Source organism: Myripristis murdjan, chromosome 9 (genome assembly GCF_902150065.1).
Source record: "Myripristis murdjan chromosome 9, fMyrMur1.1, whole genome shotgun sequence".
NCBI lineage: Eukaryota > Metazoa > Chordata > Actinopteri > Holocentriformes > Holocentridae > Myripristis > Myripristis murdjan.
In genome coordinates, this window is record NC_043988.1 from 8,487,015 (window position 1) to 8,509,766 (window position 22,752).

General features: G+C 40.4%; 1 protein-coding gene across 2 annotated transcripts in view; it reads right to left on the reverse strand.

The window, feature by feature from the left end:
* hk2 (hexokinase 2) overlaps positions 1–22,752 on the reverse strand; it is a 57,753-nt gene that overhangs the window by 30,742 nt on the left and 4,259 nt on the right. For both annotated transcript variants that reach the window (XM_030060235.1, XM_030060233.1), the window contains exons 2-7: positions 17,894–18,056; positions 15,293–15,441; positions 14,527–14,646; positions 13,724–13,819; positions 9,340–9,439; positions 5,546–5,729 (exon numbers count right to left, since the gene is read on the reverse strand). In XM_030060235.1, the coding sequence (XP_029916095.1) occupies positions 5,546–5,729; positions 9,340–9,439; positions 13,724–13,819; positions 14,527–14,646; positions 15,293–15,441; positions 17,894–18,056 (812 nt within the window). The remainder of the gene's footprint in view (positions 1–5,545; positions 5,730–9,339; positions 9,440–13,723; positions 13,820–14,526; positions 14,647–15,292; positions 15,442–17,893; positions 18,057–22,752) is intronic.

Sequence of the window (22,752 nt, forward strand, 5' to 3'; positions counted from 1 at the left end):
TGCTTTTGATTGCTGGTACAATTCAGTGTCTGAAATGCTGTGGATGAAAAACATACAAGGGTCAGCCATTGAGCTGTTGTTGTTGTTGATGAGATAAACATAGTTTAACAATGATTGCCTGATCTTCTGAACCACTGTAGCCTTAGTGTGGGTACAGGGTAGTGCTGGTGTTCTGTAATCATATGGAGGTACCACAGACATAGCTGAAAGAAATTCTGTGTGGGAGAAGTGAATTGCAGTTTTATCATTTATCAAAAGGTCATTTTTTTTTTTACCCTGTTGATAATTTTAGTTAACATGTATTTGTACCAGTTCTTTACATTCTTTATATACAGTACAGGCCAAAAGTTTGGACGCACCTTCTCATTCAATGCGTTTTCTTTATTTTCAGGACTATTTACATTGTAGATTCTCACTGAAGGAATCAAAACTATGAATGAACACGTGGAGTTATGTACTTAACAAAAAAAGGTGAAATAACTGAAAACATGTTTTATATTCTAGTTTCTTCAAAATAGCCACCCTTTGCTCTGATTACTGCTTTGCACACTCTTGGCATTCTCTCGATGAGCTTCAAGAGGTAGTCACCTGAAATGGTTTTCCAACAGTCTTGAAGGAGTTCCCAGAGGTGTTTAGCACTTGCTGGCCCCTTTGCCTTCACTCTGCGGTCCAGCTCACCCCAAACCATCTCGATTGGGTTCAGGTCATCTGCCGCAGCACTCCATCACTCTCCTTCTTGGTCAAATAGCCCTTACACAGCCTGGAGGTGTGTTTGGGGTCATTGTCCTGTTGAAAAATAAATGATGGTCCAACTAAACGCAAACCGGATGGGATGGCATGTCGCTGCAGGATGCTGTGGTAGCCATGCTGGTTCAGTGTGCCTTCAATTTTGAATAAATCCCCAACAGTGTCACCAGCAAAAAAAACCCACACCATCACACCTCCTCCTCCATGCTTCACAGTGGGAACCAGGCATGTGGAATCCATCCGTTCACCTTTTCTGCGTCTCACAAAGACACGGCGGTTGGAACCAAAGATCTCAAATTTGGACTCATCAGACCAAAGCACAGATTTCCACTGGTCTAATGTCCATTCCTTGTGTTTCTTGGCCCAAACAAATCTCTTCTGCTTGTTGCCTCTCCTTAGCAGTGGTTTCCTAGCAGCTAATTGACCATGAAGGCCTGATTGGTGCAGTCTCCTCTTAACAGTTGTTCTAGAGATGGGTCTGCTGCTAGAACTCTGTGTGGCATTTATCTGGTCTCTGATCTGAGCTGCTGTTAACTTGCGATTTCTGAGGCTGGTGACTCGGATGAACTTGTCCTCAGAAGCAGAGGTGACTCTTGGTCTTCCTTTCCTGGGTCGGTCCTCGTGTGTGCCAGTTTCGTTGTAGCGCTTGATGGTTTTTGCGACTCCACTTGGGGACACATTTAAAGTTTTTGCAATTTTCCAGACTGACTGACCTTCATTTCTTAAAGTAATGATGGCCACTCGTTTTTCTTTAGTTAGCTGATTGGTTCTTGCCATAATATGAATTTTAACGGTTGTCCAAGAGGGCTGTCGGCTGTGTTGTAACCTGACTTCTGCACAACACAACTGATGGTCCCAACCCCATTGATAAAGCAAGAAATTCCACTAATTAACCCTGATAAGGCACACCTGTGAAGTGAAAACCATTTCAGGTGACTACCTCTTGAAGCTCATCAAGAGAATGCCAAGAGTGTGCAAAGCAGTAATCAGAGCAAAGGGTGGCTATTTTGAAGAAACTAGAATATAAAACATGTTTTCAGTTATTTCACCTTTTTTTGTTAAGTACATAACTCCACATGTGTTCAATCATAGTTTTGATTCCTTCAGTGAGAATCTACAATGTAAATAGTCATGAAAATAAAGAAAACGCATTGAATGAGAAGGTGTGTCCAAACTTTTGGCCTGTACTGTATGTATATATATATATATATATATATATATATATATATATATATATATATATATATATATATATATATATACACTGCACGCACAATGAAGTAATGATGAATGCGAAGCCAAGGTTTCACATCTCAGACCTTCACCAGGGTATTGAGCTGTTGGAAACATTCAGTGAATACATAAGGTGCCGATGGTTCTGGATGATCAGCATCATTTTCTTTTGAATTCTAATGAGTTATAAAAGACGGCATGGCTAAAGTAACCTTCCTCACACCGTAGCTCACCTTCCGAGTACTTTGGTGTTGATCAGCTGTGCGTTCATTATGACAAGAAAAATAACTCTGGATTTGGTTATTAGTGAAAATGACAACTTTTAGCATTTAATGATAAGGGCGACTGAAGTGTTCATACTAGGAAGTTGATGTATCTAAAAAAAAAAAAGAAAAGTGAATCACAAGACCAAGCTGGAAGCTGTAACGACACGGATTGGCCTCTATGTCATTGGCCTCAACTTGGCTTCAAATTGGCTTTGGACAATGTCACAACCCCCTTCCCGCCAACCACACACACAGACAGACACATACTCCTGTGGTGACTGTTAAGGTCTTTCCTAATCAGAAACCGTGGGTGGATAGGTCTATCCACTAGGCTCTGAAACCACGTACCGCTGCCTATAACGAGGGGCTCATCTCCGGAGACATGTCACCGTACAAAGCGGCATACTACAAGCTCAGACAAGCGGTGAAAGTGGCTAAGAGGTGATACAGGGATAAGGTGGAGGAACAACTGTGCGACCACGACAGCAGACGCATATGGCAAGGACTGCGGACAATAACGGATTACAGAGGACGAGTGAACACCTCGGCTGTTGTGGACTCTTCACTGGAGGAAGAGCTAAACACTTTTTTCGCTAGCTTTGAGGCTGCTGGGGCTAGCGCAATCGAAGCAGGCGACCTGACAGGTGAGGAGAACCGCCCACTCTCCCTCTCAGAGCACGACGTAAGGAGAGCACTGAGACGAGTGGACAGCAGGAAGGCAGCCGGCCCAGATGGCATCCCCAGGCGTCTGTTAAAATCCTGCACTAACCAGCTACTGTAGCTCCGGTGTTCATATCCATCTTCAATCTGTCCTTGGCCCACTCTGTCGTCCCCACTTGCCTTAAAAAGTCCACCATCATCCCTGTGCCCAAAAAGATCAACCCAGCTGGTCTAAATGACTAGCACCCTGTAGCACTGACCTCTGTGGTGATGAAGTGCTTTGAGAGACTCATCAAAGACATCATCTGTTCATGACTGCCGGACTCCCTGGACCCCCTTCAGTTCACCTATCGCCCCAATAGGAGTACTGACGACGCCATCACTCATGTCCTCCACTCCACCCTCTCCACCCGCTCCCAAGATCTATGGGCCCCTCGGGGTTCACATCTCTAAGGACCTGACTTGGACCACACACACCACCACCCTGGTGAAGAAGGCTAGGCAGCGGTTGTACCACCTCAGGCGGCTGAGGAAATTCAAGATCTCTACTTTGCTGCTGAAAACCTTCTATGCCGCCACATTAGGGTCTGTGCTTTCTGGGAGCATCACTGCCTGGTACAGCAGCTGCATTTCCCAGGACAGGAAGGCCCTGCACAGAGTGATCTGATGTGCTGAATGCATCACACGAACAGCACTGCCCTGCCTCCAGGACATCTACACCCAGCGGTGCAGGTCTGGGGCATATCGGATTATTAAAGACACTCACCATCCCAACCACAAACTGTTCCAATGTCTGCCCTCTGGTAAAAGGCTTCGCTGCATCAAAGCCAGGACTGAGAGACTGAAAAGGAGTTTCTTCCCCCAGGCCACACAGATCATAACAAAAAAACTTCATTACAGATCACAACATCACGTATCACCTACCTGCAGTATTAGACAGCTCAGCACCTTACTACCCCCTGCTGTCTGATGCTCACATTTCACTGCTGCTGTACTTGTACATTCATGCATGTGACAAATAAAAATCTTGACAGCTTGAAATCTAATACATGAATACATTAACTGTTTTGGTCAATTAAAGCTAGATAACTAAACTAATATGGTCCTCTATGTGTTACTGTTACCACTTCTAGTGCCTTAACATTAAAACATGACTTCCTCTGAAAAATATTTCCAGTTGTTTGTAACAATGTCAAAATAGCCAAATGGTTCTCCTGAGAGATGACAAATTATCCCAGCACCAAACTGGGGCTAAATTTAAAGTTTCTAAGGGAAGCAATACAACAAATACTAGAAAGATTTTCACAAACCAGGACATTTTCATCCAAAGTAATACCACAGAGGCTGAAAGTGACCTCTGTGGCACAGAAAAGCATCTTCATCCAAGATACAAAGCCAATTTGCAAGGATATAACTGCCACTTTTGGCTGCAATAAAACTCTGATGTTCAGATGTATCTAAGCTTAAGCTTGAGCTTAACTAAGGCAATTAGTAAGTTTATGTAAGCACAAACATTTATGAGGTTATTGAAACAGGAAGAACATCTACAGTCAAACACGGTGGTGGAAATATTGAGGTGTTAGGTGTCATCTGATCCGGAGCCAGTGAAGTAAAGTACTACGCCTCTCTGCAGAGACATGTTTCTCTTCCTTTCTGGCCCTAAACATGCACCGAAGCTATGCCAAGCCAATATGATGTGCAAGGAGGAACAAGGAGCACTGACAGAACTCAACCTCACTGATGGTTGTGTGTGAACACTCTGGGATACTCCAGTGGTCGGGACAGACCAATGGTGAGCACACTTTGCATCGTAATGCAAAGTGTGCAATAAAAGGAGCAGTTGCCTTTATTCATAATTCCAAAAAGTGAATTGGAAGCCTCAGGATCGTGGAGAGATACAGAAACAAACTAGAGGCCCAGAAACAATGTCAGACACAGTGCAAGCTCTGAGGTGAACGCTGGACGTGACAGCCGCACCAGCAGCCACAACAGCAAAATTAAAGCTTTATAAAAAGATTGCATGATCTGTCTCATTCTGTCTACACTGCCAGAGCACAATTCTTTATTGATGTGGTTTCTACAACAATGGGATCCATCAAGGAGCTGACTTGAGGGTTTGAAAATATATATGTAGAAGAGGAAACGCTAAGTTTCACTGATAGCAGAGTAACTGCTGATAAGTCCGCACTGCAGCATACTCTACACAATTTAGACTGATGACACAAAAATTAAATTGTTTTGTGACAGCCACAGAAGAACTGTTTAGAGAAAAGCATCTGAAGAAAGCAACACCTTGCCAACTGTTAAGACAGGGGGTGGATCTTTTGTGCCAGTCAGTGGAACAATTTATATTATATGGGCAGAAGGAATTCAACTAAATACAGCTTTCAAATATCTTTGAAGATAATGTGTCAGTCATTGACGACATGAAACCTAAAAAAGCGGCTGGGTATTTTTTTTAACAAGCAGTGCATGTCTAAAATACCTGGCCTGGGTTCGAATCCGTGCCCAGACCATTTGCTGCATGTCGTCCCCTCTTTCTAGGGGCGGATATTTGCACCAGCCACCCGCAAAATGCTGGTAATGTCTTTGTGAGCACACCACCAAATTCAATCAGAATTATAGAATAGTACACTCACAGCTGCTTGCCAGGATTTAGGGAGCCGGCATCTATTTCCAGATCAAAGTCGGTGCGCAGGTCCTCCAGGGCGCCATCGTCTCCAAACGCACCCCACTCCATGTTGACACACATCCGTCCCTCATCACCTTCCACCAGCTCAAGGTTGCGCATCTCCTCCATGTAGCAAGCGTTGGTGCCCGTTCCTTAAGAGAATGGGGTGAGGGCACATTACTCAACAACTTCAGTTTTGAAATTCAGTCTTTTTCTTAATCAAAAGTCAATATCTAACTTTTAATCAGGTTTCTTTTTCTTTATCATCTTTAAAAAAATGTTCAGACATCTTCCGCAATTTCAAGATGCTCATAAGAGCCACTGTCTAAGGAATATAACGGCACATTTTTTGGGTGACTCACACTCTAAGAATAATGGACTTATTACACATTTCAGATTTAAACTGAAGTCTCACAAAATTGACCTTTACTCAGTCTCTGTCATAAAATGTAAAAGGGTTTTTACGTGATATTTCAGTTTTTACGTCAATTCTTTTGTATCATACGCTGCTTTAGATATTTCAGCGACTGTTTAAAAAGAAAACTGAAGCACTCCTGCACTCACAAAACTCTGCCCTCTTGAGTCATTTAACTTCTCCCAGGACACTGACATTACAGAAACAAAGCCTTGTATCCTCTAGCCACTTTACAATTATCAGTTACAGCTTTTACTGAATGATATTGGTTTTGAGAACACAACAAGAGCAGGTATGCTATTCAAGTACAGAAGTACAGAGGATTATTGAAAGACTCCACAAAAAGTAGGTGCGTGCAGAATAACACTTGTTATCCTTGATTTCTGCATTATTTCTTATTTTTGTCATTTTTGCTTTATTCAATAGCGGTAGTCCAGACAGGCAGGGCAGGGGAGGAAAAGGGGATGGCATGCAGCAAATGGCTCGACATCAGAATCAAACCCTCAGTCACTGCTGTAAGGCCCTTGATACGTGGTATGCACTCTGCCAGCTGAGCCACCAGGGCACCTCACAGGCACACTGGGCCCTATCTTGTGCCACCCGCTACTTGCTGCCACTACCCGCTACCCGCAAATTGCGGATTTAGGTATCTTGGGCCCGCACTACCCGCTATTCATTATGCCGACTCCATCATTTGCGCCTGGAGGTGTGTCCGTGGGCGTGTTTCATGCGCTATCCCTAAAATTGCTATCTTGCGTACACACTTTAGCTATCTTAACTACCCGCAAATTGCGGATTTAGGAACTTCCGCTATCCCTAAACGGTATCTTGCGCCCACGCTACCCGCTATTCATTATGCAGACTCCATCATTTGCGCCTGGAGGTGTGTCCGTGGGCGTGTTTCATGCGCTATCCCTAAAATTGCTTATCTTGCGCACCCACTTTAGCTATCTTAACTATCCCTAAAGTTTGGGCTGTTAGGAGAGCGCGCCCAGGCGGCTTCAATGCCCCGACGGAGCCACACCACGCACACGGTCGGACTGATACCGGGATGCCGCCGGAATGGACTGAGTATATTACTCATATAGACTGTTTAGAAGAAAGACTGTTTTAATTGGACACTTACGCCAGCACGTTTTATTGTTTTATCCTAAGCCAGGAGCTGTGCTATATTTTTATTTTTAATATTTTAATTGCCTAATCTACCTTGTCAATAAATTAGTTTACACATAGTTCCACCTCTGCCTCTTGTGTGTGTGGTGTGACCCGGGGATTTTACTCAATCAGTACAACCTTGTGACACGTCCACTTGGACACATGTGGCTCCACCTCCCGAATTAACTCGCCTATAATATAATATATAATATGTATATATATATATATATATATATATATATATATATATATATATATATATATAAAGCCAACTTGCTTTAGCCTCAGTAGAACCCCTGAGAAAATCTACCTCCCTCTCTCCATCGTGGGTTTAGGATTTAGGATTTAGGATAGCGCAGCCTGCCCTTAAAGGCAATGGCACCTGGCACACTGATTGGTTTAACTGGCGTAACGCCCAAAACATGCCTATGCATAATATAGCGGGTAGCGCAGGTGTTTTGCGGATAGCGGGAGGTGCACAAGATAGCAACTTTTACGGGGGAACGCCTCTTGCGCAACCCTAAATCCGCAAATAACGGGTTTAGGGAGTCTGGCGCAAGATAGGGCCCACTATGTCTAATGCAGATACTCCACTGGGTCCGCTGGCGGTGCTAGTGGGAAAGTTAAGGGGTCACCCAAATTGCCAGGTTTCATTCTGCAGCCAACATGAAAGTTGTTACCAAATTTCCTGGCGATCCATCGAATAGATTTGGAGATATGGCCCTAATATTACAGTTTAATCTTATTCACAGAGGCTAACTGATGTCAGTAAAAATCAGGATAATAGAGGTGACTACAGTTTCATCCGACTGCAGCACACAGTGCTATTTAACAAATGGTTTCAAATAATAACATAAAAACTGCAGCAGGAAACCCACCGGCTCAAGAATTACTCTGGGGCTGAGGTGGAAGTGTTAATTAGCAAGTCTCAGCATGCCAAAAATATACTCTTCAGTACTGACTGCCAAAACAAAGGTCTGTTATGAGTCATGTTATTTAATTAATAAAAATAAAATAAAACAAAAAAAGTGATCAGCATTTAGGCAAAGTATCACCACGGGAAATGGTCAAGGAATTCTGATACACCTCTGAAATGGATGGCACATCGCCTATCAGTCATCGCTTACTGGGGAAGTTTGTTAGTCTGGGGTAACTTCAGAGGGGGACACAAACTTTTTCTGGATTGTTACCGGCACAGAGCAGCGACAGACCTGCTGAAAAGAGCAGCCATGTTTGGAAAGTCCACCTACATAACCAAATATTAAAATGTACTCATCTTGCTTGGTTCATAGCCTGCACGCCGCACTCTGCTCTGTTGTGCTCGTCACTTTTCCATGTAAATATGTTTTTTTAATCACCTGCCTTGTAGCCTTCAATTGATGTGCCCCAATTATCAGCAGTCAGGTGTTGAAGACATGCTTGTTGTATCCGCAGAGCTCTGGAGAACCAGAACTGGCTCATCAGATAGTCAAAATACTCTGCACCAGGTTGACTGCAAACAGTCAACCTGGTGCAGCTTGGGTTCCTTATATTGGCCATCAATTAACCCTATTTTGGCTGGACACTTAACAGGTCCTTTCCTAATTTTCTCTGATATTTCCCCATTTCAGGGTGAAATATGGTCAAAAGAGGTAGTGTCTAACTTAAAAAAAGAATAGTCCAGATAAAGGACAAGCTCTGTAGGCCTAGCTTGCATATGGTTTGTGAATACTCTAAGGTTTCCTCGCAAGTTTCCTTTGCAAGTCCGCACAAGTCTGGTTCCCAAAAAGTTTGATAAATTCTAATTTTTATGTGTAAACATCGATAGGAATGAAATGCAAAAATGTTTTGTTCTGCAGTCCCTGGGCAGATGAACATAAGCAATACAAACCATAGCAAAAACCCTCTATTGACACCAAATGTACCAGGAACATATTAACACCTACACACACACACACACACACAGACAAACCCATTTCGTAAGTGTAAACACAATTGCTGAAGATAGTGAAGACATGTTTATAGTTGCCGTATTGGTGATATGCTCTACCCACTGAGCATCATGGGCCGCAAGTTACACTAACAGTTGATTTTCATTACATGCAGTCCTAACCACAACTAACTGGTTTGTAAATAAATATCTACAGTGGAGCTCCACTGCCACTGACTAATCCTTATTATCTGATTTACAGTCACAGTAGGACTAGACTCACCCACAATGAGGCCAATTTCACAGTGATGATCATCATAGCCGCAGGTCATCATGGTGCCCACTGTGTCATTGATCACTGCCACAATGTCAATGTCAAAGTCCTGCAAAGAGAGTCAGTAGCATAGATTTGTAATTGCAAAGACCTCACACTAATAAGCACAAAATAAAACTTAACGTGGGTAGGAACAGGCACTGAGATCCTGATTCAATGTCATGATTTCTGCTGTAGATAAAAAACACGCAATGCTTTAGTTCGTCATTTGAAAGATGTACAACACAAAGGTTAGAAAAAAGAAAAGAGAGGTTAAAACAGAACTGAATAATACAGACTGCGAAAACCAGACGGAGTATTCAAATTATGTCAAGCCCATTCACCCTTCGCCACAAGCACATCTCTAAGGACTTTACAAAGAATGAGATTATACCTAGATCTGCCTAATTATTGATCACAAAACAAAGAGATGGAACAAAATAAAACATAAATAAACAAAGCCAAGCACAAAACACAAACACAAGTATTTACTATGGACATAAATATTTTTGTGTATTAAAGTCAACACATTTTGCAGGATAAGATCACAGTGGGAGGGACTGTGGTGCCCTCGTGTGCTGGTCAGAAAACAGTATTTTTGACTTCAAAAAAACTGATTTACAATTATTTGGGATTCAAACATAAATTATGTAATTTTTTTGTAAAATCCACATAACGCAACTAACATTACTGAATCCAAGCAAATGTCTATGGCCTTCTTGGTGCTTCAAAAATGTAACTTGTATCAACCTGTCTTTTCCTCTGCCATGAAGAAATGGTAAGACTCATTTATGTATTGAAATTATTTCTGAAGCTCCAACTTGTGATTTAAGACTTGAGGAGGCATGTGTTGTTTTTATTCATTTAACAGGTCCTATTTACCCTGACCACAACTGCACTTGAAGGCCAGATATCTGAGCATGCTTGTACAGTGAATACAGGGCCATGCATATTGTCCACGACTCGCTAACATTATCTCATCAAGTTATGTGCTTTTTAAGTACCTCAACTGGGATGAAAGGATGAAAAAGACATCAGACTACATTCAACAAATTTGAATACAATTCATGATTATAGAGAATGACTTTTATCCCTTTTTATACCAGTGACTGAACACTCTAATTACTATTCTATTATTATTCATTGGTTAGTTTCAGGGTTCAGACACATTTTTACCACTAAATTTCCACGACTTTTCCATGCTTTTGAGGCAAATTGTCATGACCATACATTCTCTACAACATCTGTGTTTAGATGAAAAACATGTATAAAAATCCATGTCAAAATTTACAACAGTATATTTGAATTAAAATAAGGATATGACACACATATGCTGTATCATCATGTGATGTTATCCACACATCACGATACTGATATAGTATCAATATATGACCGTTGCAGAATAAAATGTGTCAAACCCCGAGAACTCCTAGTTAACCCGTAGTTAACATAAATGACTGGGAGGCAACAATGTTAGAAAAATAAATAAGAAAAATGTCGAATAACACTGACATGAACTTCAGAGGGCAACAGTGTCAGACAGAAACTGTCTTAGCTTAACTGAGCATTAACAGCCTTCCCTGTTTGAATCCCCCAAAAACAATCCACACACAGTTATTACATTATTCGCTGCTACAATGCTTTACAATCACATAGCTAATCTGTGAGGGCCTTCCTCCTCAAGTCAATAAGTTTGCTGTTCTTTCTTTCCCTTCTCTTCATCCAAGTAACCATGGAACTTCTGCCTGGCTCCTGTAGCCGAAAGGACCAGCTGGTTTGTGATCTCGACCATGTCAGGTCTGTTGGGGGAATAGCAGAGGAAAACAACGAGCCACCAGAGACTCTCCCTCTGATTCCCCACAGCCAGGGCTTCGTTGATGGAAAATCCTCTCTCCACACTGGCCTGTCTTTGAGACAATATAAGTAGAGTCTTCACCACATCCCACCCTCTGTAAAATGATGGTTTTTGTCCCTATTGTCTCATGTAGCAGGATGTCCTCTTGATCTGTTTTGGGGTCACATTCCCTGAATCTAGTATCTCTCTGAAGACATAATCACACACTTAGATTCAGCCATGCGCCTCGGGGTCAAGGCACTGCATGCGTCTCACTAATGTGGACCCTGGAGTGTGATCAAGAGTTTCCTGTAGTCCATCTTAATTTCTAGTCTCTGCCTCTCTGAAATGTTTTTGGACAACTTAAGTTGGTTCAGCGTGGCTTCTGCTGAAAATCCAATATCAGTCAGAACTTTTGCTGACTGCTGTCCTAGAAAAAGGGACATAGAGGAGCTTCAGTGTGGATGTGGCCTCTTGCAGGTGCTTTTCCTTCAGAAATCGTTCCATGGGCCCTATAAACAAAATGAGGGAATTTTATATTTCAGCTTGAGCACTACTAATCTGTAAATTTACAAAACATAGGTCAGGTGTATTTCTCTGAGTTAATATTACACATAGCTTAGATGATACAAACTACACAGGTGTATGCTGATTCTATTTTGTGCATTAAATAATAATTTCTTTCATTTAAAATAAATACATTATGCCTTATAAAAAAGGATACTCCACATGTTGTGTTGTCCTAAACAATAATGAGTCATGTATTCCTTGTGGAAGGGAAAATTAAGTTACTTCCACACTGATAATGTGCGATCATTCTCCCCCCATGTTTATTATTGTATTGTATCTATTAAGACAACAAAAAAACATTACCAATTGCTCTTTCAGAGATGATATACAAATGAAAATCGATATTAAATATGTGATGGACAACAATGCTGTTGCCTGTGACTGTTTGTGAATTTATGGCAGATTAATGATGTTTTATTAACCTTTTAACCTTTATTAACCTACCTACACTTACACAACCAAAAAAATAGCCACACTGTATATTTGTGTGTGGTTCTAATGCACAAAATAAATATTAGCAATTACACCATCAATTTATCTTACCTTTGATTATTTTGTGCATGTCCTCTGACAGGAAGGGCAGCATGCGTTGGTCTGTTTAATACATGGTGAGGAAGGCATTGATCTCTCTTGCCATGCTGTTAAATATTCCCGGCTTATGATCAAGACGAACAGCACAGTGGATCTTCACCTCCTCAAATGATTTCATTTTGGTTTGGTGGGTTTACCTCTCCCATCCATCGCAATGTAGAGGTTGACTTCACAATCCGATGATGATTAGCAACTTCCCCACATCATTCTGCACTTGCTTCTGGAGTATTTCAAACACTTTCCGATTCACGTTCGGCCAGTTCAATGAGATTTGGACAAGAATTGTGATTTCAAATTTCTCTGAAAGCAACGCCTTCCTTTTCTGTGATATATTGATAAATGGCCCATAAACTGTGGACAGAACTCTCTGTGCACAGCCAGTATTTAATTTGCAATCAAGTGCTGGTCAGTTGCAGGAAGATCTCTGAGAGAGCCGCGCACCTCATCAAATTAGGCCCCACACTGAAACTCTAGCTGACCTGCCCCTTCAGCGAGTCTCCAGCTGGGCCTGAGGCACAGCTAGAGTTTTGGCATGGAGCCTAATTTCTCTGCATGAGGCGTGTGGCTCTCAACAAATTAGACTGGGAAAATGATCTGCTGATAGTCATATTGACAGCATACCAGCAAATTAGATAACTGACACTTTTGACTAACATATACATCTATAGAATATGTCACAGATATGAAAAAAAATGTTTGTTTTTTTTTGTTTGTTTTTTTTCAATTTTTTAGCACCATGCAATTTTAGCAATTGCATGGTGAAAGTGGAGGCTACATCTGTGTGGGTTTTTGAGTATGCTTAACACACCAGTCTTGGCCCCGTGTCACTACGGCCTTCCATTCCAGAGACACACAATAACAATATTGTCCATTATTTAAGACAAACGCAGTGTAAAAAAGAGGGCTGGCAGCCGTCACACAGAAGTACAACTAACTAGGACCTGGGCCTTAAATACAGGTGTGCACAATCAGGTATGACTGCATAACACATAACGGCATAAGCACAGCATAAAAATACCTGTGTGACATACAAAATATACAAACGCATTTGTGTTGAGTGCAGTAAAACACAAGAAGCTATGATTCATGGACTGATCTCAAAGAGTTTGTTCTAACACAATGACTGTCTGAGTGATGTGTTTATTCCTCTCAGCATCACCATAGCAGTGGGTCTAGAGCAATGTAAATGTGTATTCATGTGTACACCTGGACTTTTTGTGAATTACCCAATCTTAGAGACTTTGAAATCATGCAATTTATTTCCCAGTCTTGCCAAATCTATGGAAAAAAGTTGAACTGGTCACTCTTAATTGGCCCAGCTAGATACATAGCCATGGATCATATTGAATATATTCTCACCCCTCGCTTTTTGATGGCTTTCCTCAGGAGGCTGACCACATCCTTTCCTTCCACTCCACTCGCCTTGAAGCCCTTGGTCCAAGACACCAGAATACTCTGCACATAGAATAGCACATAAAATATGTACCCATATATCAGAATACATCAGAGAGGCATGTTCTCATTGTGTTTGTTACAATCATAGCTTAATAATCTAAACCCATTTTACGTTTAAGTCATAAAATGTGTCAAGCAATCATGTGGCCATTTATGTGACAAAACACAAAAATGAAAAAGTAATTAATTCACTGACTTGTAATTAAAACAACCTTGAATCATGATACTCCTACGCCAGTCTCAACAATGGAATGAACAATGGCAACAGGTTTTTCTTATTTACAATAGATAGAAAAGTAGAAAAGGTGCAGTTAATGACCTTTTAGATTGTTTATCTCAACACTATCATCCAAAATCAGCCTTGTGTTATGCTGTCAAAATATAGCCACCATACTCTCAAAATCACCAGTTTCAAGTAGATCTTAGCTGATACAGCATCACTGATTAGGAGGAACAATGCTTTCTAGCTACTGCAGACATTTGTTTACTGATAAAACCTCATAATGCAAACCGAGCCACTACTATTGGAATTCACTGGCATACTCTTGCTACTGTGTGAATTCTTATTGTGCCTTATTATCTGCAGTGCACCAGCTGACTAAAATATAAAATGTCAAATTCCCACCCAGCACTTTAGGTATTTGCTTGACTGAAAAAAAAAAAAAAACCCAGACATTAAATAACAAAAGAAAACCTGGATCTTTCACCTCATCAAGCTCGGTCTGCTGACAGGGGAAGGAGAAGGTGAAGCCCAGAGGGAGCTTTTTATTCTTTATTCCCAAGTTGTCCAGGAAATTAGCCAGACAATCAGCAATGTGGTCGAACAGCTATGAGACAAAGAAAACGATGGTTATTAACAGGCAATAGGAAGTTTCATCCTCAGTATGGAGAGTGTTTGTTATCTCCACCAGCCGGGAGGAGATCATGCATTTAGTCGTGTCATTGTGTGTGTATCTGTCTATGTGTGCATGTGTTCATATGTGCTTGTACTCATCTCGAGCTTATCTTGCATACTACTTGGCCTATGAGCCTAATATTTTTGTACACAGTTATGACTGCATGATCAAGGACCACTTGGGGTTGCAGTGATTCAAAACCTTTGGAAAACCTGTTTTATACAGCAATTGAGTGCTAAATCCTCAGTCCCCTTAACTGGCTGGATGGGGCCACAAGTGATCAACAGCTGCTTCAGTGAGGAATCGTGGTTGTTTTTTTTTTCACCCCATTTTTTTCTGCTAGGGACAACCAGTCATGTCTTGTTGCCACAAATTCAAACATGGTTACATGTCTTCTTGCCAGATATTCAAAAGTTAACATATGTGCCAGGCACATCCGTTGGCAGATTAATGGCACGCCAAGGAAAGAGAATTGTGTCTTGTATTCAGTCAAACAAATATTACAGCATTCTACAGCAGTGCACTCCTTTAGTTTGTGTATGTGTGTGTGAGTGTGTGTAGGTGTATGGCCTCTAACCTCAGAGCCATTGCCTCTCATGAGGTCCTCAGGAATTGCATAGATTTGATTTTCCATCTCCACTTTTTGTTTGCCGTTGACTGAAACTTTCACCAGGAGCACCCGGAAGTTCGATCCACCAAGGTCAAGAGCCAGGAAGCTGCCTTTTTCTTAAAAAGAAACAAAATAAACACACAAACACACACACACACACACACACACACACACACACACAAACATCCACATACACAAGGGAGTCACATTTTACTAAGAGCAATTCCATGTATCATGCATGCAAAACAAACAAACAAAAAAAAGCTCAGAGGAGATCTGCCAACTCTGTGACACCCAGAAACCAAATTTGAAACACACCGGCAAAATAAAAGCCGCCACACCTTTTGAATGATGATTTTTTTTTTCAGATGTTAAAAAGAATTTAAAGTATATTGTATGAATGGATATACATACACATATATATAGCCTGTATTTGCGCACATATACTTACTATAATCAGAGTTTGAAATGATTCAAATATTTAAATATCATGAAATGTTACACTACACTGCAATTAACTTTATTTTGAAAAATGAACACCGGAGTCATCACCCGCCTGTTTGATTCTACCACTGCACGCTCGCAGAGGGAGAGAAATGGGCAAGAGAAAGGTACCTAGGCAAGATTATATTTAATCCTTTTTTTTTTTTTTTTTTGTTCAAGCCTGTAAAAACGACCCTAATGTTATCGTTAATGTTAACATTGTAGGGCCCTATAATTTCAATTAGCTAAATAAAATGGAATCTATTTTTAACACAGAATATCGTGGAATTTGACATAATTTGAATGAAATGCTGTTTTTGTGTGGAATATGAACGTATGTCTGGGGAAATTACATGGAGAGAAGCAAATCTGGGTGGCACAACCCCTCCAGTCATTTCACCTGCACCTGCACCACCAAGAAACCATCAAGAAAGCACCGGCACCGTTCGAGTCCAAAAGGCAAAGAAACTTTCCAGGCTACCCCAGCACACTGACATAGATTGTGTAACAAAGCGAAGAGTTGCTACTCCGGTCTATTTTCACTGGCTAACAGCAGCACACTGGCTTAGCTTGTCTATTCAGAGAAGCGGTATCACTTCAGCTTATTTTTCAATCTATGTTATCACATGCATACTACTGCTCATTCACTGGTAGCCCATTGTTATTTGATAAGTAATTTACATTTAAAAAAAAATAATAATTTAACATATTATGAAATGTGTGTGTGTGTGTGTGTGTGTGTGTGTGTGTGTGGGTGGGTGGGTGGGTTGGAGGGTGGAGTTGGCGCTGACGCTGAAGCCCTCCCCCACAGTTTCAAAAAATCCTGGAGGAAACCCTGCAAGGACCCTACAGCTGACTGCAGGGGGTGGTAGGGAGATGCCTCAACTGCTGCTCCACCCCCTCGACATGTTCTGGGATTGAATGAGTGAAACATCAGTGAGAGGTGGCTCCCAGCTGACGAGCCCGAAGTTGGCACAATGGCACTATCATCAGCATCAGGCAGAAATGCCCCGCAAGTGGACCCACCTGTGCTCACATCTAGTTTAGTTACAAGGTAGGTACAAGGTCACATGGGTAGACAGAAGTATGCCAGCAAGTCTGTTTCTTTTGAAACTGTTTAAGGTGTATTAAGAAAACCTATGCCCCAGTCAAAAGGGATGGCCCCCTCTTCCTCCTTTTTCTTTTCAATGACAACATCAGAAGCACTGTGACTAATAGAGTCTGCCCCACAGGGAAGCAGAAATGCATGAGGGGACACAATAATGACTTCATAAATATCAACAGTAGCAATGTTCTGACTCATAACAATGTCATGAAGACAAAAAGTTACAGAAAATTAAGTGTAAAACTGAAAAAACAACTTGAATCATTTGGTTAGACTTCAGCTGGACAGATTTAGCTGTGAGCCTGTCATGTCAGTGACATACAAATAATGATGCTTAATATCAGGTGCTTAGCCTGACAAGTCAGGAAGTATTTCTAACTGCTAGGACATTATCTGTTGTGAGGGAGCAGACATGCCCACTTCCACTCACTCACTCTCTGTTTATTATCCACTGAACATCATGTCGGTGAGAATTATTTTGAGAACCAAGTGTTAACCATTTCTTTATTTCGCAGGGCAATGGCATTGGTACATCAGCTGTTATTCAACGCACATTTGTGTGGTGAAAAATCAGTTTCTGCCCATTGACCCTGCCACATTTCTCCTTTTCACAGGATTCGTATTGCTCATTTGATGAAAATAAATATCCTGCTGAAGATGAGTGGGCCAAACACACATTGGTAAGGCATTTGAAGAAGGGCCATTTAATTTTTTTTTTTTTCATTTAGATAAAATGGTCTTGCTTTTGCTTGAATTTTCCAAGTTCTAGCTTTATGTTTCTGCAACCACACAGTCCTCTTTAATGCGGTTGTATTCCCTTTTTCTTTTTTTCCTTGTTATCACTCATTATGTCCAAGACTGAAGTATGGCAGTGATTCTGTGATTTTAATCATACTGCAAAGCAGCATACACATAAATGCTAACATGCAAGTACTGTGACAGCTACAGAAATCTCTCTGTACTCGTCAGAGTCCAGTTACCTGTCCCATCAGGAGTGGAGCGCACAAAAGTGGGCAGCATCTTCACAGCGGCTGTGGAGTTGGTGTCTCTGCAGAGGCCTTTGTCCATCTCCCGTCGAAACCTCACTGACACATCCATCAAGGTCTCATCTGACAGCCGCAGGTGGTACAGATATTTGTCCACCTGAACCATGGAGGAGGAGAAGTTATACTTTCATCAATTTATGAATGAATAAGTTAATTTATTGTATTTTATTTTTTTATTTATTGTAAATGCTACACATGTGGCCAGTTTTTTCTTGAAAGCAGAACAGCTGAGAGAGATAGACAAACACTGCTTTCAGGTGATGTAATTTCAGGCTCACGAAGAAAATTTTTAATGGAAGAAAAGAAAAGAACACAAGCTTGTGACAGCTGGACTCCATAGCTACAGACATAACTTCCACATTTGGAAGGAAATTGGCACACCAATGAAGTTGGTAAGCCACACAAACCACTGTGTAAGCAATGACATAACAATCATTAATTATAATCTAATAAGCTAAAACAGAAACAATGGTGAGCATGTGACAGGCCATATCCCAAGGCATCATGGCATATAGGCTATTACATTAAATTCTCAACTTTCAGTCCTTACAAATCTGTATGCACAGATTAACAGTTTAGGACCACATCTGTACATAGGCCCAGTAATTACTTTGGCAGGTGCTAAAATTTCTGGCTTTTGCAAACTCATGTTTTGGCTTGTACAAAATATTAATGAACAAAAACTATCAAAGTGTCCATGAGCAAGATGATGAACTCCAACAGGTTGGCTATTTCAATTTTTGAATGAGGTATGGATAAATTGTCAAATATAATATAATGTAAGAGTGCTCTTTTATGCAACTTGTCCTTGAAGAACATTCATGTAGCAGTGCAATCATCAAAAATGTGTTTATCAAAATGGTACGTTCATATTTTTGAGGGGTTTCACAGAAAATACTCTTTTAGGGCTTTGTTGAGATATTCCAACTGAAAATACAAAACACCTTTTACACCCTCAAAAAACATATGACTGCCTCATATGCAGCTGTTACCTTTTGTCTTCTCTTGCAATAAAAGTTCAAACAAGAAATTTGAAAGAAAAAACGGCTTAAATGCCATGCACACTCCACTATAAGGAATACAGCGCCATACCAGAAATCAGCTCAGGCCTATACCACATTTGAGACTGTGGTGTAGTGGAGGGTGTATGCAGATATATTCTCCTCTAAGTACATTCACCTCTCAGCAAAACAGTAACCGAAATATATGCCCTTCCCTCTCGGTTATCTACCCATCGGCTGAGTAGCATACTGAACACGGTGACCTCAACACTGAATTGAGAGTAGAAATGATATGTCTGCTGGGCTCTGCCCGCCCCGCCCCTGCTGGCTCCAGGACAAGGAGCACACTTCCACAACAGCTGATGTCCCACACTGAATACCAGGAACTGACACTGACTTGCAAAACACACTCAACCTCGACAAACATGTGGTGGGACAGGAAGACACTGTGGTTCAAACACGAGATACGTTTGGAGGGGACTGCTCAGCTCATGCTCTGACCAAGAGCCTGAAGCTGTGTACTAACTAAGAGAGAAGAGCAAGGGAAGAGACAATAAGCTACGTGTTTCCCTTAGAAGTAGCCTAATTCTTGACTCTTGGTGCCTGGCTTGATGCAACTTGGGGAAAAAAACAAAAAAAAAAAACCTAGAGCCTCAATCTCAGTAAAGCAGAATATAACTGATAAATTTTGAGCTTGGATTGGTACGGTGCCACCAAGCATGGCAGCAAAAAGCAGAGCTACTTGTTCAAATTCCAGTTTATTTAGAGCCCTACCCAAAGTTACACTCTCAAAGGGCTCTACAGGCACACAGTTTAGAAAACAAATGACATAGAAACAATAAAATAAAACAGAAACAACAATGAAGTAAAACAATCCTGACTACAGCTAACCGAATAAATACCAGATAAGCCAGTGAGGATAAAATGAATAAGAGCCAAAGACCTGTAAAAAAAGTCCTCATCATAAAAGTAAGCTCTAGGAGAACAATGACAATGACTGTGCTTATTTCAATAGGGTTTTATAGCTACGTTCTAAAATAAGTGACTCCACAATACTGTGTCTGTACATATAAACTTTTAATATCAAAACCACAAAACACCAGTCTGCTGAACCATTAAAGCCAGAACCAGTACATTGCTACAATTGGTTACCTGGGCACCAAAGTGTTATCATGCCCCCAGGCAGCATGCTGATGAAATATCAAGTAGACTTGCAGGGCAGGACATTTGTACATTAAAGGAGCAAACTGAACAAACTTTACAACACTACAATCTGAAACTGGAGACAGCAAATGGCATGAGACAGCGCTCTCAGAATAAGACAGCAGAAAAACGTATTGTGCAATCCAATGTCATGACACTCAGTATGGGCCTGTCACTGTGCTTTTACTTTCATAAATGGATTGTGTAGCCCAAGGTCTGTACTTTTAAGCAGCCACAACAAAACTTTACAAATAATGTATTTTTTTCTAATTTTATCTACTCTAAGAAACAAATTCTGTATTGAATGGGGGGAGAATTATGTAGCATAAATGGTGTGGCTGTGGCATTATTGTATAAGACAGGCAACAGTATGTTTAAATGTAATGATATGTCTAATATTTTGTAATATAATAAAATGAAGGAGATTCCCATTTTTTAATGAAATTCTAATTGAAATCTTTTTAATATACAAAAATAGGCTTAATAAAAAAATATGGTAACTGTAAGAATGTGAATAGCTGTGTAAAATGCAGTCTTAGGTTAGCTTAGGCTGCATTTGAACAATACATGCAATACAATACAATGCAAATAAACAATACGTGTTGTTCCAAGAACATCACATAAATTCTCTTCTTGGTTGCTGTACCCGCTATAAAAGAGGGTTTGGCAGTAGCAAATAGAAAGAATAGCAACAACAGTGAGGACTATTCAGAGTATCTGAAGCAATCAGAAAGGTCAATTACTTGCCACAATTCGATTTACACACAGCCCTTTACAATTTATGCCTTCACATGTTCTTCATGCAATGCCTAATAGAAATCCCACAATGGGTTAATTAATAAAGCTGTTTGCACTGCCTCTTTCCCAAGGTTCCTGCTGTCCTTGGTTTCAGTATATTCTCTGTTACCAAACAGGTTATAAAACCACAACTACTTCCAGCATATCTCTTGTAGCTGGAAAACAGACTCTAATTCTGATAAATGCATATGACAGACAGGCGCTTTTATTTATTTACAGCTTCACAAATGTTTTTATTGTTCTGTTTTTTTTTGTTTGTTTGTTTGTTTGATTGTTTTTTAATTTATTATTGTAGATGAAATTACTTAACGAAAAAGAATGAATGACAATTTGGTCACAAAGTTCCTGCCACTGCAGCATTAGAGGCATGAAGCCCTTTCAGCATGTTATAGTAATTGCTGTAGTGTTGTAATGTTGTAGTAATGTTAAGGGCAGGCTTATTAGGTAAGTGACTGATTTCACCAGAGGATGCAGCTGTTCTTCTGTGCTGCTAAATGACGCACAGTGTGTTGTTTCACCATGGTGAACTGTGGCAGCTTGTTTTTTCATTGACATCAGTACTGAGAAAAATCAGTAATTATTTCAGCTTGATAAAGCTGGCTGAAGAGTGCTCAAAGATGAAATTAAAACTAACATGTGCTCTGCATTCTTGTAAACAATTTTTCAGCTTTGTATCACCATTAAATCGTGTTGTGTTGTTGTCTGATCTATCTCTACCTCATTTTGTAGCTTCCAGTGAAGCTCTCGTTTTTGCGACAGGGAAGGAGTTAGTGGACCAAACCTGGTGGATGTTTTACACTCGAGCAGAGCAACAAATACGACTCTATGGGTAAAAATCTGAGCTGTCACTTTAAGCTTTCCTAATTCAGTATCATCTTGTAAATCACTTCTTAAAACTTACTTTTACTGATTTGTATGTATTGTTTTTATATTTGCTCACTTTTTCATCTAGTGTGCTTTTATGTTATTATAGGGTAAAAACTTTTTTCTTTTAAATGCAGTTTCATTTTATGATTTGCAGAGCAGTGTACACACTTTATTTTTAGATGAGTGCTACATAAATAAAGTTAACTACTATAACATCTGTATGTTTAGGGCAGAGGTCAGCAACTTTTACTATCAAAAAAGCTATTTTCCCCCCTCTTCCACCAAATACAATTCATCTGTAGCCACAAAACATATCTGATAACACTAAGTTGTGTATGTAGTTATACTACATACACAAAAACTATAGTTTGTTGCATATATGAAATTATGGAACAACAATAGAGAAAACTGTTGACATGTTATTGCTACTTTTATCTGTTAAAACAAAGAAGAGGAGAAAAAAAGCTGGCATGTGGAGGCCTACTTTGAAATAAACACAGAACCATATTGGAATCGAGACATATTTGTGGAAAATGGTTAAAATAAAAAGGAGCACACTTTGAAATAAATAAAACATATAGCTGAAAAGAGTAAACATAAAGGATAGGCCAGTCTGTAGCAGTTTGAAGCAAATTAATCTCTCCACGCAAAATTTAACTTTTCCTCTGAGACTTTTCTTTTTTTGGATTTATCCATGGTTAGCTCCCCAGGGGCCGGGGCTGCAGGTCAGAAACTCCAGATTAGCCAACTGCAGGGACAGATGCTGGCCGCAGACACAGCAGGATGTGACACATATTTTTGTTGATTAAAATTAGACATTTTCTTATTTCAGTGACACGGGATTACCTCAAACTCCAAGATATGAAAACTGTCCACTGTACAACAAAATCTAAATAGAAATAACTTATTTATTTGTGTTATTTT